Source organism: Harpia harpyja, chromosome 14, assembly GCF_026419915.1.
Source record: "Harpia harpyja isolate bHarHar1 chromosome 14, bHarHar1 primary haplotype, whole genome shotgun sequence".
In the NCBI taxonomy this organism is placed as follows: domain Eukaryota; kingdom Metazoa; phylum Chordata; class Aves; order Accipitriformes; family Accipitridae; genus Harpia; species Harpia harpyja.
In genome coordinates, this window is record NC_068953.1 from 36,352,557 (window position 1) to 36,370,776 (window position 18,220).

General features: G+C 36.1%; 1 protein-coding gene across 8 annotated transcripts in view; it reads right to left on the reverse strand.

Annotated features, from left to right (window-relative positions):
* The window catches only part of SCAPER (S-phase cyclin A associated protein in the ER), a 171,174-nt gene that overhangs the window by 77,230 nt on the left and 75,724 nt on the right, over positions 1–18,220 (reverse strand). For all 8 annotated transcript variants that reach the window (XM_052807636.1, XM_052807632.1, XM_052807630.1 and 5 more), the window contains 3 exons: positions 15,046–15,182; positions 10,165–10,230; positions 619–745 (listed from right to left, as the gene is read on the reverse strand). In XM_052807636.1, the coding sequence (XP_052663596.1) occupies positions 619–745; positions 10,165–10,230; positions 15,046–15,182 (330 nt within the window). The remainder of the gene's footprint in view (positions 1–618; positions 746–10,164; positions 10,231–15,045; positions 15,183–18,220) is intronic.

The window sequence follows — 18,220 nt, forward strand, 5'->3', positions numbered from 1 at the left end:
AAAAAATCCAACATTTACCATAAACCAAAACATGCTCTACAAACATAGCACTTCGAAAAAAATTCAAAACATAGAAATATCCCATATTTATGCACATTATAACTTCATCCTCCACCAAAGACCTACTGGCTTTGTTGTACTCTAGGAAAACTCAACAGATTTGTGCTCCTTCAAAACTCAGCCATAACACCACAATATGGTGGCTGTGACAGCAAAGCTGGCTCCAATTCTTTCCTGTTCTCTGCTAATTGTTTTGGCCCCTTATTGTAAAAGCTGTTTGTCGGTATGCACTATAAACTAGATGACTGAAATGACCCAGTTTAAAAACAATCCCAAGGAAAATACAGTGCCAGTACAGCTTGTCATTATCCAGATGATCTAATATCACTCAAGCGTGTTTTCAGCACTTCTGCAAAACTGCCTATATAAAATCTGATGTCTAAATAAAAGCATCCACTGCTGCAACCACCACAGGAAAGTGTAATAGCAGACACTGATTGTTACACAGAAGTCACGTATTCATCAACACATTTGAAACATTCCCAAATCCAAACTGATGACATTTGAGGGCAACAGTTTATAGGTTAATCGTAAGTTATATAGGAACAGTCACAATACCTCTTTTTCCAGAATACGAGAGATCTCTCCCAAAGTCCTGTCCAGAGCAGAAACCTTGTTGTTCCCCAGCGAACAGCTATCCTGCATTTGGAGGTGCTTTAAAATGTCTTTTGCTAATCGCTGTAACCTTCAACATTAAACAGAAAACAAAGAGCAGTTAAAGCAAAAACTCTCCTGAGCACATAAACTTCCATCTTTGTAATGAAAGTCTGCTAACTGAATTTCAATAAAGCAATCATGAAAATCTGTGTAAAAGTATTACCATCATCTATACTGAACAGCGTGTAAAATATGCAATACAGCAAGGAGATACAGTCAGCTTAGAGTGTCTATGATATTTCACAATCTACTTTTTCAGCGAAATGGCATAGAAATAGTGTGAACAGTACAGCCCTAAAGGTACTTCTTTATTAGCTACATGTTTGTTTCTGTTGTTAAATAGTGTCAATTTCCCTATTCTCCCTCCACAGTTTATCCTGCTAGTTTTTGCAATCTTCATTTTCAACATGGTTTCATCCTACTTTTCTTCCAACATTCAATCCTTTCCGCTCACTTAGCCAAGTAGTTCGCTCTTGAGATGAGTAAGGGAAATAGAACAGCAGACTACTTGTCTAATTTCTTATAGGCATCATAAAACAAATAGCTCTTTAGGGTTATTTGAATAAGTGAAAAGTAGTGACTTTGTAGACTACCTCAGGAAGGGCATTTTATTAATGAGGGTCAGTAATGAAGCCAAAATGCAGCGCTGGGAGAGATGTAGACACACATGGGTTAGGATTCATTTCCATTTTACACATCTACATCTGGGCCATTCACCTGTGCTCTCCTGCTAGGCAGCAAGGAGAAACATGCAGTTCCAAGGCACCATTCATCTCATCCTAAGGTCTAAAACAAAGCAGTCAAAACACACTCATGGTTTATCCTTCTTTGCCTTGAATGTGAAGTCAGCAATTAGCTCAGATGTAGACTTCTACATCTGTAGACGCATTAAGGCAGATGATACAAATGCTAAACAGAGTCCCTTAACTGGAGACTGACGAAGTAGGGAGGAAGTATCATTCAGTACTTGCTATATATTTGTCAACTGTTGCCTTAATATCTGCTACTGGCTGCCTTTTAATGACAGGCTCAGCTTTTGGTGAACCTTTGGTTTGATCTATTGAGCAATTTGTACCGGAAGTGGGACAAAGCTGGTAATTGAGCAGGATGCATGGGAGAAATACTGTTGCGATTAGTAGCAAACATAGCTCTACAGGAAGGAAAAACAGAGGGGAAGGCTATCAATGCTTATCATAAAACGGGAGATCATCAGTGTAAAAGGGCCAGAAAGCATTCACAAAGTGACCACAGAGTAATGGCAAAGAGAAAATTACATTAACTAGTCTCTGAGAGATGAGAAATGAAATGGAATGGCTGAGGAACGTACCACAATAGTCACATGTATAAAGAAAAAAAAAAAAAATCAGAACATTCATTTGAGGCAAGAATAGAGAATTTCCACTTAATCAATAGGAAACAGGTACTCTGTAACTTTTCTTTGAAAAAATTAAGAGCTTTGTTAAAAGCTTTCAAGAGACTCTGAAAATACACATATTTTTTTGAAGTACAAATAAAAACAACCTGCAGAATTTTGAGTCTTGAACTTCTTATCATCCGGTCAGCTGAGTACACTAATATTCAGCCAAGATTTTTCTATGACAAGAAAAATAAAGGGAGATTATGTCCTGATGAGATTTTCTGCACTGCTATTTCCTCTGTGGAAAATGAGGTTGGAGGAAACCTCTGTCTAACTCAGTAAGCCACGAGCTAAAACGGGAAAAAAAATTAAAAGCCAAAACACAAATAACTGCAGAAATTGGACAGTAAATCAGATGACCACTAACTGCTGAGCATAAGGAGTGGATTGCAGCACCAGTGAAAAGTTGAATTGCTGCAGTCCAGAAAGATGATCTAAAAGCAGAGTATTTCAGGTATTCTCATAGAATGTGATTTAGAATGGCTATTGACTTGGCAATATCCTAGCACTTTAAGCAAAAATAAAGACTTTCTCCCTCTGAAACATCTACCCAAATTCCATGATTAAAGCATATATAAAGCACTGAAGAAAACCACCACACTATATTGTAACTTCATGACAGAAGACAGGAAGACGGGTTTCCATTTGCTTCATTTAACATCAGAGGAATGGAATTCAACCAGGATTAACCACAGAGGCTAAAGAAAGGGACTTTCCTAATCTACATCAGGCATCAGCATACAAAATGTGTAAGGTTTATCAAAACACTACTCACAAGGACTCAAATAGAAAATAATCATATTACATTGTTATTTCTGTTGACAAATTCCCTTTCTTTCTCTTCATTCTACAAAGGTGCTATGTAAGTTAAACATCACACTGAGTTTCTGTCAGTAAAAAAAAAAAAAAAAAAAAAAAAAAAGCTGTACAACCCATTAAATCTCAAGGAAAGTCTTCCAGCTTTCCATTTCTTCTAAAAGTCCTTCTGGACAGTTTTAGCAAAATTCCAACCTTCTAAGTGTGTGTTCAGCATCATACAGTAAGAAACATGAAGAATAAATTTTTGGTTCTGCCACATTAAAGAATTACCTCTTACATCCTCATATCCTACTGTATGTTGGTCTTCTGCCAAAAACAGGTAACATATGCTATGTGATCACATGGGTAAGAGAAAGGAAATAAACCCTCCTCCCACCAAGTCAACCTCAGAAAAATTATTTTAATTTAATATCCTTTATACTGACTTCTTGGCACGATCAGAGAAATAAGAATAATTTTAGGACTGTTTCAAAGGACTAGAAATCTATGCAAGATGACTTGTGCTTGGATATACAATTTATCATTGCTATGAATGGATTTGGAAAGGGAGACCTCTCTGTACATATTGTACTCCTTGTGCACTCTTTATATGCACTGTAGATTAATAGAGCATGGTATCAATACCTGATCCAGTGACTACGTGGAAATACAGTTGAGTCCAAATCCAAAAATTTCAAGACAATTATTTAATCTTCCTTCTGTCCCCCAATTTGCATTCCTCCAGTGCTTCCTATTCTGTACAGGGAATGATAAATAACTGAAAATTTACTGGGCTAAATAAAAGGGAAAGTTAAAGTTAATGTCTTTTTATCTAAAGTTATTTACATCTCACTAATTAAGATTTTAGTATTGCCCACAAACAGATAATTCAGAATGCAGATAAAATATCAGAAAGGACGTAAGGCACTGATTGGTCTTGGAATGTTACCATAATGTAAACTTTAATAAATAGTATGTTCAGCAAATACAAATACTTTATCTGATCTTTTTGCACTGCAAATGGGAAAATGAGGATATTGATATTAAAGGTTTATATAGCAAATATATAAACAAAATTAAAACAAAGTATTGTATGAATTAAGGGTTTCTTTTTAGCGTGGGCTAAATATTTTTAGCACATTTAATATATTTTGTAAGTTAAAGGAAAAAGATCTCTGTTAATATTTATAGGCCACCTTTCATCTCTAGAAAAAAAGCCTTGAAATAGCAACATCAATGTGTTTCAGCACTTCCACATTTAAATCCATCATTTCTTGGCTGTACACTGAATGTATGCAGGGAAGGATTAGCACGACTCGGCAGAGCACTGGATTCTGTGCAGTTCCTGTACGGAAGGAGTGGTTACTCCTCCCATACATTCCCGCTGAGGGCGGCCAGATGCCAGCCGGACACACAGCCCCAATTCTTCCCAATGCAGCCTGTGCCTGGAGAGAACTGAGAAAGTCTGTGACAGTTCCTGCCCAGTCCAAAACGGAGCTATGCTGTATCCTCTTAAAGCAACGTACAGCCCCTGCACTATTCTGTACTGCCTGCAGTTTGACCCCCTGCAGTAAAATTAATATACACGGTGGCACATGTGGCACACTCCGATCGCTCTAGGTAAGCAATGGAAAACACCATTCTACATCTTGACATAGTCCCAAATACTGCTAGACAGTTTCACGCACCTTTAGTTTTTGAAATGGAAGCTATCTGAAGAACGATGAAAAATTCCTATGAAGATCATTCTCTGAATTTATTTATTTGAATTCCTATAAGTGCTCTAGCAATTCTCTGAAGATGAAATCTACCATCCATCCAACCATAAAGCAGGTATTTATCTTTTTTTAAAGTTTAATTGAATTTTATTTTATTTACACTTCGGCTCTTCTATAGTTCACACAGCTGTTTGGAAACTAAATTTTGCACAAATACTTCCAGCTTCAGAGATTATCTGATTTTTTTTACCAGTAATCAGTATTTTGGTATAGTATCTTATAACTGGCCTAACTGGACCCTAGCCTACTACATGAAGAAAACCTACAAGGTAAGTTTATCTTGTGAATGCACTGATATACCATAATGAAAATAAGAAAGAACTGTATTGTTAAAGGCATTTAGCTTTGGGCCTCTGCGAGAACAAACTTCACACTACGTTCCCATCTTTTCTCCAGTAGACTCTTACAGGAAATAATTTTTCATTTCCTAACTCTCGTCTTTTTGTGCTGCAGTCCTTTTTCAGGATAATAGTGGTTCCCATTTCCATACTATCTGAAGTGTCCCTTTACATAGTTTAAAGAAAAGGGTAAGTAAAAAAAAAAAGTTAAAAAACCCAATTCCTTCTTGCATGAGGAAAGACTGGCTAAAGTATTAGATTAGGGGGTTAAATTTTTTTTCCCTGCAATCCTGCTAACTCCCTTTAGGCATGTGACAATCTTTTATTACCTTAGTTTCCATGCTTGTATTAAAGGATGACAATTACACTTTACTACCTGCAGATTGCCTCAACACTGAAATATATGGCCTCTGGATTAGAAGATATGAAATAGATGTAAATAACACACTAACATTGTGAAAACATTTTCCTTCCCTTGTACCAATGTGCTCTGATGAACACCTTAGAGTGCTGCAAACAGAAAGAGCCATCACCAACACATCTTTTGACAGGCTAACTTAACAGACTAGACACTAAATAATTACATGCAGATCAGTTCCCAGAGAATACGAATTAATACTACAAATCCATCGAGAGTCCATCAGCATTTATAAAATTACCTAAGTGCCACCAGTGACCAACCAGTTAATGCATAGTAGAGAGAGGTCAGGAGCAACTGACTGGGTGCTCCCAGGTGAGAATATCCATAGTCCTTTTCCTTGAAAGCCCCTCTTGCCACATTAAATAGTTCAGAGAGCAAAATACCTACTAAATAAGGCAGTATTTGGAATTATCCCCTCCGCCCCTCATTAAGGGACACAACTTTTTTAATAGAGCCTAAAAAGAAAAAAAAAAAAAAAAAAAAATCTGTTCCAGACATCTTCTAAAACGCTTGTTTCTAAAAAAGAACTACTCACCAGTGTTTACAATCCCACTCAGGAATCAGATTCAGTACTCTGAAACTGAAAAAGGTATACATACCATGTCTATCAAAGCAGGATAAACTCTGTCTGCTTATTGATATTAGTGTGTTACCAATGTGAAGCTTCAAAAGCACTTGGATCGGTGCTTCCTTAGTGTAAAAGGTTTTATAAATCTGCAAACCTTAAACTAGTAAGAACTACTGAAACAGTCTATCAGCTGCAGCAGGAAATCAGTGGTCTCATAATACTAAGGTGGCTTAATCTTAAAGATGATCTAAAAAGGCTTTTTACCTGCCAAAGACTAATTCTGGGTTCTGTCTTTCTTCTGCAACAACTGACAACATGACTAAGAACTAAAATCAGATAAGAAATTGCATTCCATAAATGGTTTTAGTTGTTTGCAAAGACACAATCAATTTGGGGGGCGAGAAGTGAGTAAAGAAATGTGGCATAAGCAAGGAAGCATAAAAGAAAGTTATATTTAATCATTTGGTTCGGTTAAGCAAATAAACACACCTACCAATTGTGTCACATTTTAAATGGAATTTAAAAAGAAAACTTTTTCATTTTTAAATTCCACAGCCCACTAAGTTAAAAAGTATTTTCTGTTCATTAGTATACTTCCACTCCAATTTGAATACATCAAACCTTCCTCTGAGATAAACAAAAAGTATTGGCATTTGTTTTGACACAAAGAACACATTTAGCACTCTCAGTTTTTACCCCCTTCATTCTGTGATATGACTTTTCTCAACAAATCTCCTGAAAGCTGTTAAGAGTCCTAGTATTGGCAAGAGTTTGCTCTCCCTCAGCCAGGTACAGTAGCAGTTAATATAAGCTCATAGTACAGTACACTGTGTTCTGGCTAAAAAGGCAATAGTCTTAACTATTTTCATAGCTTGTTAATGTAATAATGTTTCAGTGGAGATCTACTACTGTTTGTTTCTTTCAGCCGATTCTTCTTCCTACTGTTCTTGATTAAGCGGGATCCTATACTTAGTTCTGTTAAAAAGGTGTTTTCCTATTAATTTTTCCTATATTAAGAGTATGTTTCTCTATGTAAACAGATATGGTCCGGGCTAAACCTCTTGCCTCATGAAATTTCTTGCCCTCTCATCACTTCCCTTGCAGAAAGGGATAAAACTACCCTTCCCCATCCTTCTTCCATTTTGTATTATGTATTGTGTAAAGTAAACAAATTTTAATAGAAATAAATGGGCTTCAGGTTGACTCACAGACAGTCTTCTCCTTCTTAAAAAGTCAGTTCAGACTTGAGCTCCCATTGTTACCCCCTTGATTTCAAAGAAGCTCACAAACATTTGAACCCTCATGGTAGGTAAAAATTGTGTAATTTTGGAAGTGACAATACCTATGATATCTGAAACTGTTTTAAAAATTTAGATGTAAGCATCTCCCAGATCACTAGGTTTCTACATGAAGACTGCAAAAGAAAACTCCCAGAAGATCTGTGATGAAAGTGAGCTACACAGTGGCCATCACACTAGTTCACATCTAAAAGGGCACAGCCCTAACAGAGGCAATAAAGGAGGAAAATATGAAAGCCGTTGGGACAGAAAATTCTGCCTGAAAGCACACTAGCATTTCAGTAAGTAGAGAGAAATGGAAACTGTAAATTCAGGATCAGTCAAGAGATTACCAAAAAAAAAAAAAAAAAAAAAAATCTGAGTTTCTGTTGCACTGCAATTGAGATGCAACTGACCAAAGTACATCACTGATAATCAGAAGTCAGAAAGAAACAAAAGTTGAAGGACTACAGCTGATCAGTATTTTCAGTCACTCGAACGCATGCATTTCTACCTTCTGACAATGAGACCCTGATTTTTTATTTTCTGATAGCAAAGAAAAGCAAAGCACAGAAGCTACAAATCTAGAAGTCTTGATCTGCCATGAAATTAATCTTGAAAATTGAAGTGCTGATTATTAAGAAATGAAGCCAACAGAACCTTCTTCCCCAATGTGTTTATGCAGGTGTGCCATCTGGTGGAGATGTTTCATTTCCTTATGTCAAACCTCAGCGATGGATTTTTATAATTTTAAAATACACACCACGATTCAGCAGCAGGTTTTCAAACTATTGAAAAGACTATATAAAAGACACTGCATACAGGCTAGTTGTATATACAACCAAGGAAGCCTAACAGCAAGGATCTGAACATCTTAACCAACAGTAACTTCTAAAAAATGCTACCTTCAAGTGTAACAGCAATTTATGAGTGATGGAAGCAACCACAAAACATACAGGATCTGGTACAGGTTATTACCTCAGTCTGAAGTCAAATATCCCCAATCTGGAAAGTCGTCGTAATTTTAGGATGAAGGTTTTTGAATCCAACTGTTGAGACACCACAGCCTCTTGACTAACCGGCTACAGACTTCATGAGCACAACTCTAAGAAAGGCATACCATCTGCCCACTATCCTGTTTAACAGCAAACTGTAAATGGATGTCTCAGGAAAATTAAGAACAGGGCAAGCATGCATAATCCTCTTCACTAATCTGTTTCTTTCCCCATTTTCAGCTTCCGAGTTTCTTGGGCTGGATGTAGTTTGCTAGAACTGCAGTAATGCAGGTAAACTGTTAGCATCTGTGTGGTTTTTGCCAATGAGTTCCATACATTGAATTGCACACTACAACCATTGTCTTTGGTTTCTTTTGAAGCTGGCTCCATCTTCATTCTATGCTCCCTCATTCTGGTACCAGGAAGGACAGCAAAGAATCAACATCCATTTTTTCCATGCCATTTATGACCTTACAGATCTCTGTAACATATCCCCATTAAAAATTCCTCCTATTACCACATTTTTCTCCAGAATGAGTACTCGTTTACTTAATCCCTAATACAGAAGTTATACCAGAAATTATTAATGATTTCCTTTCCTGCCTTCTCTGAACCTTTAACAATTCTAGCATATAGTTTCTGAGATGAAGAACCAGAACTGCACATAGTATTCAAAAGACGTAGATGATCCAGGCATTTGTACATAATGACATTCTTTGTTCTGTTTTTGTTCCTTTCTAAATAATTTTAACAAAGGATTTCCTTTAACTGCTAAGAGTAATGAGCTGGTATTTTCTTGGAACCACCTACCACTTCTGTAAGTTCAAACCCCCACTTTGTATGTGAAGATATAATTGAGTTCTGCCTTCCCCCTCCATTTTGTAGCACTTAATATACACTGAATTTCACCTGCCTGCCATTTTACTGCTGAGTCACTCACTCTCTTCAAAATTATCATTCGGTATCAGCTCTGTCCCTACTATCCTGAATATCTTTGCATCATCATTATCATCATCAAACTGTGTCACCTCACTGCTTGCCCTCTTTTTCCAAGTCACTTGCGAATATGTTGAACATCACAGGACTGCAGAACTCCACTGGTAACCTCCCTGTTCTGCAAGGACTGATCATACACTCCACTTCTTTTCAATTTTTTAACTTATTTCCACTTATGCTACAGCTATATAGTTTCTTTTAAAATCTTTGGTGATAGACCTCATCAAAAGCTTTTGGGAAATCCAAATATTCTGCATCTTTTGCCAACCAGTTTCAATGGAATCTGAAAGCAAAAGCTGAGCAATTTTCAGTTTCAAACTAAGGATGAGGAATTTGTCAGTGAAAATAGGTCTTGTTTTAATTGTACCATCCAACTGTTTTCATGCGTGCCTTATCCTAGAAAATAAAAAGGTCTATTCTTTAGAAAGCTCAATGCCAGATTAAGACATCTGTGCATTAAAATATATGTGCTTTCACTATAGGAACCTTTGTTTCTGACCAAATGGAAGCCAAACATAAGATTTTTCAGTCCCAGAATTCCAGTACTGATTTTTCACTACCAGTCTTGGAAGTAAAAAGCAGGAACCTTCTTGCTTCCAGGTAAGAAAAGGATGAGCATATGTTCTCTTTGCTATTTCATCTTACATGGTTTAAGATATACAATGCCTTCCAAAAAATTGCATTTGTAAGGTCTGATCTTTTGTATTAGAAACCCATCTGTAATTCAAGATGGCAATATGCCCCATACTGAGTGGGAATCTTACCACACCTGCTCCACTGGAAGTTTCAGAAGCAATTCTGCCACAGACAGGGGGGGAAAAAAAGTGTATGTCTAAAATATATAAAGTTAAATGCTTACTTGGCTTTAAATGGGGAATCAGAGACAGCATTTTTTGCTTCCATCAAACTCTCATATTCCTTTGCCCTGGAGGAGAAAATATTCATTATTATTGACTATTGTCTTAAGTGTACAGTATGTAATACCAGTGAGATAATTCTAACCTTTGGGTTTTTTCTATTTCATAGTAACACACAGCATTTCCATCAATTCTGCCCTGTCATAATCCATACTGATGTGTGCTGGTTTTGGTTGGGATAGTTAATTCTCTTCATAGTAGCTGGTACGGGACTATGTTTTGTATTTGTGCTGGAAACAGTGTTGATAATTCAGGGATGTTTTATTTATTGCTGAGCAGTGCTTACACAGAGTCAAGGCCTTTTCTGCTTCTCATACCGCCCCACCAGTGAGTAGGCACAAGAAGTTCGGAGGGGATGCAGCCAGGACAGCTGACCCCAACTGACCAAAGGGATATTCCATACCATATGACATCATGCTCAGCATATAAAGCTGGGGGAAGGAGGAAGGGGGGGACATTCAGAGTTATGGCCTTTATCTTCCCAAGTAACCATTACACGTAATGGAGCCCTGCTTTCTTGGAGACGGCTGAACGCGTGCCTGCCAATGGGAAGTAGCGAATGAATTCCTTGTTTTGCTTTGTTTGTGAGTGTGGCTTTTGCTTTACCTATTAAACTGTCTTTATCTTAACCCAGGAGTTTTCTCATTTTACCCTTCCGATTCTCCCCCCACTTCCCACTGGGGGGGAATGAGCAAGCAGCTGTATGGGGCTTAGTTGCCAGCTGGGGTTAAACCACGACATGATGCTTAACTATTGGCCATTAACGATTTATGATTAATATTACTACTTTAGAATAACATCAGTACACAAATGGTGTATTTAAGTTGACTTTCCAAATGGTAGAAAATGGTACAAGTTGTATATACAACAACTGCAGTAATCTACTGCTTATTATAAAATTATGACATTCATCTAATGAAAATATTAGTAATTTAGACATGTAATACATATCAGAAGATCACTACATCACAGAGATTATAATTAACATATAAATAATTTTTATATTTTCAGGTACAGGAGTATTTTTTGGGTAACTAATGGCTGTATTGTCACATAATGAACCTTGTTAGGCATACAGCATAGAAGTAAATACCTCCATGAATGACTGTTTTACTGCTGGAAACAGAAACACAAACCTCTTTAGTCCCTTAAAAGTATTATTTATGCTGGCCATATGCCAAAAAGTAGGAAGAGGGAGACAACTTTTTTCCATTGCTTGTTTTGACTCCAGCCAGCCTGTGCCAACAGGTGAAAATCATGACCAACTCATCAACCAAAACAGGATTCACAGTGGTAATCCTGTAACCTTTTTTAACAACATACATACACAAAGTAAAACTAATCCAGACACTACAGTGATGCAGAAAAATTCAATTCTCAGAGAGAGCACCCTGTGATGAAGAAAAATCCAGCAGGCAGTAAAAGCATTTAGCCCTTAAAAACTTGATCCATTCAAATTGCTCTTTCGATTACTATTCTGAAATGAAGACTTCACAGATGCAACATGGATCTCTAGGGACTTCAGGGAGATCCGCTGTTCAAGCCTCTTGAGGTTGTGTTCTCAGATGAACAAGTGACATCATCATTCATGGCTTGGAAAATTCTTCAAAAAAACCTCTACACACACCTGAAGGAAACTTAACTGACACCTGGGACTAAATGTGTGATTAGATATGTGATCCATCTGTCTCTACCAAGCGCACCCATAACAAGCCCCAGAGGAAAGTGCCAAAAGCCCCTCAGGACAAAAAAGTAGATAAAAAAAAAATCTGCCTCAGGGCAACTTCCACCCATAAAAACAGTGTTTGCTATTAATTTTCAAGGTATTCTAAATATTAACTGCTATCAGTTGACATTCTTGCCAACGTTACAAATGTCCAATTACTCTTTTCAAATCTAAGATTTTGATAATGGCTTCCAATGGGAAATGTGTTTCATTGCTGCACTGCAAAAAAAAAGTATTTAGTAAAGATTTAATTCCTATTATTTCTCTCAGATACATATAATACACGTTTCTTTATATCTTCTGTTCACCCAAGTGGATCAAGTTTTCCAAAGCTACTCAAGTTTTGCCTTGGCTTGCTTAACGTATACAACTTACGCTACATGCAAATACTGTTACATTACCGCTAGCTCTGATTTGTGGATCATTAATAAAGCTATTAATCACAACTGAATTTAGTATTAAACATGAAGGTGAGATTCCTTTATTAACCTTTTGCCTTCTTTCCTGCCTCTTAGCCAGAAACAACACATTTCAGCTTTGAGTTTTGTACAGACAAGTCAGTCAAACATGAGTAATCACCTAAAATATCTGTTACTAAATGAACATGACTGGAGTGCTTTAAATCCATTGCAAAATGCGTCTCAACTGTATATACTTCCTAGCTTGTAACTACACCTCTATTGCTTGAGGTTACCTTTCATCAAGCTTTCTTTTCCCATGCAGGTACTGAAGTATTCTTCTGCTAGCAGCACGTACATGTTAACCTGAGATAATTTACTTAGCTATGTATCAGTTGTTACTATAGCACCAGTTTAATGGCTTAGGGTTGTAATTAATAAGACTAACAAAACTTCTCAACATATCTGATAACCTGTTGATCACAATTTGTCCCCTCATTCACCTTTGCCCTTCATTGCTTTGGTATTGTAATAGTGATTTAAGATCTAGAAACTCAGGAGAGCAACGGGATCTATTTGGATGCGGTTACTTTTTTTTTTTCAAGTTTAAAATATCACAGCTTCCTAGAAACTGAAATGAATGTATAATTTCAAGTTTTGAGGTATAAGGAGGTTTGTTATAACTATTTCTTTTTCTAGAGAAAAGGAATAGTTGCAAATATGTACTAAAACATGGTTTGTAGATAATCTAACACCTGTGAAACTATGTGAATTATCGACATCAAATACTCTTCACCTTCAAACGATCCTCAATAAATTAACTATTAAGTACTTTAACTATATATTCCCCCTAAATTTGTAGTTATTTTGAGCAGTAAACTCCCAGCCATCTGGTGGTAGTACTGTCCAGATTGTTGGGCGGAAACTTATTAGACATTACCTAAATTATTTAATTTAGTATTTCATTTTGTAATTCAGAGGTTATTGCTTTAATTGCTTTAGCCACATAACTTAAGATAATCCTCTTCCATTTTCTGAACATGGAAAACCTCCTCACCTCACCAGTCATAAGCTTACATGCAGGAACATCCAGGCAGTATTTGTCATTACTATGCCTATTACTATTACTCAAGTGTCAATTACAGTAACTGTAGAAGACTGGCAAGACTTGCATGGCTAAAATTAATTTCCCAAATGGATTTTTTTTTTCCTCATCAATTTTTTGTTTGAAATTCCATGGAACAACCTTTACTTCATATTGCTACTGGACATTTTTATTGGTAAGTCTTTTGTGTTAACATTAGACAACTCATGGTGAAATCTTCAATTTAACTCTCAGTTATCTTCAAGGACAGTATCCCACTGAAAAGTTTAGTCACCCTTTAGAACCAAACACAAGCGTAATGAACATTAATTTCATGTCTGCGAATATAACTCCTCTTAGATTTTGAAACTTTCACTGTATTTTTCAACAGTATATCACCTTTGTAAAATGATGCCCCTTTATTACTGTTTTAATTATAATTTTTGATGATGAATATGCTGACTCACCCAGCAGTCTGACATGTAAGAATTCGAAATGTTCTGAAAAAGTTTTTCAACTATCAGTGCCAATAACAAATTATTATTAGAGCTTGTATTCCTAGGTCTGACAAATCTTTGACTAAATTCAACAGAAGCAGCTCTTGAGAAAGAATTAAAACTGGACCCAATAACTGCATTAGATCAACAGGTAACATGAATAACTGCACCTTGAGCAATCAGAAACCTGGAAGAATACGTTATCCAGTTTCAACAGTATGTTCCAATGTGGTATTCAGATAGTGGATTTGCTCATCCAAAGAAGACAACAATCAGAAACAGTAATACATTGTAAAAGTATTGTGTTTTTGAAGACTAATGTGCCATTATTAGCACTAATGAGTTAATACAACATCTCATTTTTACTGTAGCTCTAAAAATCCATTCAGGTGTTTTCCTCTTATTTGTAAAACTTCTTGCTTGAAAACAAGACAGAGAAAATACGTAACCTTCCGAGAAGTATTTTTAGAGATAAGTGCAAAAATATGTTACAATCTTCAGTTAAGTATTAACCTTAGCTGGGGACTATTCAGCTATAAAGACTGACACTGCCAGTTCATGATATAATGATGTCCTGCATATCACACTGATTTGCAGATGTCACTTTTTAGACTAATAACAAATTGCAGGTCTGACAACTCACTTTCCATTTAAAGATATTTTTAACTTTCTTTTTGTTGTGACAGGCAACAAAAAATGATTAAATTTAGTCATGGGATTTGACACTACAGCAGGCTGACTTCTATTTGTTGATTACTATTGATTTTCTTTGATACTTCATTTAAAAATCAATAGATAGAAAGAAAAATAGGCATGGTTTACACAAATTTAAACATGCTATTGTATGCTAGAAGAGGCTACAGTTTTGGCAGGGCACTGGCATCCAATTATGAGAAAAGCTCTTAACAGGTGAAACCAAGGGCTCCAGATCGATACTCAGTTTTCTTTCTCAATCAGAGAAAGTGGCCATAAATTAGGCTCATCAGTATTATTTTCAAGACACTCCCAAAGCAAATTAAAATTTTTTTTTCAGCCTTCCACTGCACTCATATTAAAGGACAAAAGGTAAAGTTTAGAACAAAACTTAAAGAAAATAATTAAGAAGAAATTTGTACTACCTGGAGTTCATCCGTGCCTTTAGCTTTTTGGCTTTCTTTTTAGTTTTTTGTTTCTCCTCTCCATCTTTTAATGGTTCCACAGGAACAGAACTCTCAATCACAATATCCACAATGTACTTCTTTAATGACAGGTGCTCCTGCAGAAAATATTGAAATAATACTTAATCTTACAGCATGTGATGGAGATTATAAATTACCTTCCCAGGAGACAACAGTGGTAAATATTTAACAAAAGGTTAAGAAAATTAAGAAAAAAATTTAAAATAAATTTTGGGAAAGAGATTATTTCACACTGGAGAGAACACATGATGGGTATTTTGTAATAAGGGAGAATAATTATTGAGAGAAGTAAAGGAGAATGAATGTTGTCCCTAATTTTCAGGAAACTGTTACTTAACAAGTATGAACTCCAAGCTGACATCCTCTCTCTTCTCCAAGCTGCCTTTTACAGCCATATGAAACCAATGCCCTGCCCTACCAATACAACTCATTATATTAAATGAACTAATTCTGGTTTATGATTTTAACTCTTCATGAAAATCTAAACTTGTCTTAACTTTTGTTAAAATACATCAAATCTATTCACTACTTAAAATGCTACCATTTATTGATGGGAATATTACTTCTCCTCTCACATTAACAAATTTGCATTTAAGTAAAATACTGGTAAAAACTCAGTTGCTCACAGATGAAACACTTTATGAAATAGTACAGTTTTTATATAATGGCATGCAAAAAAAGGTAATGCGATTACAACGTGATTTTAAATAAATGCTTTTTAAAGATTTTTTTTTTAAATGTTACAAAAAATTTCCTGTTTCCTCAGAGGTACTTTCAGTGAAAGTATAGACTACTATAATACAGTTCAAGGTCTACATTTAAAATAAATATTTATCATTTAGAGATGAATAACCAACAAAGCTATTCCTCTAAAGCTGTTCTCAATTTTGATTGACCTATGCTATCCATGAATGGACATGTAGGTGCTTGTAACAATTCCCATGACCAACAGACTATCCAGAAACTATATACATGCAAACAACCCCCCCGCCAGAAAAACAGAACCAAACAAACCCTCCCAACCCCCCCCAGCTGATAAACTGTTGACTAGCTTATTTTTCCTGAGTTCCTCAAGTTAGAAATTTACTCAAAGTACTCTATGCAGCAAGTTAGATTTCAACAACCAAGAAGGATTTCTACCCGAGTGCCCCTTCTAAACTTACTTTTCAATTTAAATGTGCATTACTGAATTTAACCTCTTCTGAACTATCAATGTACTTCAGACCCTTGTCAGTGCAAGAAACTTAAACAAGTTTAATCAACACAATTTTAAAAGCGACCCGCTTAAACCACTACAATGTCCACAATTAGTCTGCTTTGGTTAAAAAAATATGTGTAACCTGATGTTCTGCATGATACTGCAATGTCCTACTTACAATAATAAAAGACTAACAGACACATTCACACTATCGAAATCTCTCACACAAATACCTCGATGCAACAAGTGGACACCGTATGTCCATCCTGCGTTATGACTGCTTGTACTACTGGGCTACAGCAGCCAATTGTTCATTTTTACAAATAACAACAAACAACTAGTTCAATGCCATTTATTAGAATATATTTACCCCATTTTTAATATACTGAGGCTTATATTTGTATTCTTACAGAATACAGAACACATTATTAAGTATAGGTCACCATTGCTTATTAGGATAATTTATCTTTGAAAATGATTAGTGCCACAATCAGATGTGGTTATTCCTTCCTTGGTAAGTATCCTCAATATTCAAAGTAAAAGGTGAAGAGTTAAAAAATTTATAGATAGTATTTTCCAGAAAACAACCTATATTTTCTTTCACTGATTCAGGAAAATGTTATGCCTGTTGAAATCAAAATAAATCACTGTGAAATTTCCTGGAAAAAGACCATTTAGTTTTTGTAAAGCACTGCTGCCTGATATAACCTAGCAATATATATTTGGTCAAAATAGTAATTGAAATTTCTATCTTAAATCATATGAATGGAAAATGAATACTGATTTAATATTAGACATACGAAATCAAGCATAATAATCTAAGCAAACTGTAAAAGTAACACTAACTTTGCTACACTGCCTACCCTGCATAACTCCCAGTACACCTGAACATTTTTTCCTTGATGTATTGTCCAAGTTGTTTAAACCATGGATACTGCCATAACCATGTGTAACACAACTTTAACAGCTTTTGTAAGTATTTCCCCCCCTGCCCTTAATATTATCCATTTAATTTTAACAAGAATCGCATAAAAGAAAACTTCCTTAAGGTATCTCAAAAGGCTGTCCCCTTTGAGTATGATTCAGTAGTACAAGACTAGCAAAATATCCCAGTTTTTGATGAGTTAGTTCTTAACCAATCTGCAGTAGCACAGAACATAAACCATCCCAGTGCGGGTTATGACACCCCAGTTCATTTTTGTCTCCTCAGAGAGATGTATCCCTCAACACCCACTTAAAAATAGCTTTTCCCTTAAACTTGCTTTTAATAAACAGAAACCTGGTCATAAGGCTGAATGAAACTTCACAGGAAACTGATGGTTTTGAGTTTTTCAGTGTTAAGAAAAGAAAGGACTTCCTCAGAACAGACTATGACACTACTCCTGCTTTGCTACCAAGTTTCAGGGTAATTAACCTATCACATTTTGTGGATGCTCAGTTATTAAAAAAAAAAAAATTATTTCAGTGGGATTTGATATGTCCATCCCTGCTTTCTAAACTGAACTAGTACACCCTAGCACTGTAATCTACCATTAGTTTACCTCTTGTCTCATGAGTGAGATGAAGCACTGGTAATATACAAAACTAACAAGGACTATTACTATAGTTCTGTATCTTTGTTCAACAGTGAAACTGGTTTTTTGGTTCATCAGATCTTCAAACTACTTACTATATCCTTCAAAGTGACAGCAGAGCAAAATGAAGTTAATGCTGCACTTTGAAACGGACACCACCTTACAAAAGGGGCAGAACATCTCCAGCCAGATACAGTCAGCCCGCTGCCTTCCCACTGCATGACGGCCACTGCAAACATGGTATCAAGACTTCTGCTAGGCAGAAACGAGAGAGACAAAGCCTTGTATCCCCTTAGCAGACACTCATCTCTTTTTCCTAATCTTACCTGTGGCTTAGCAGATG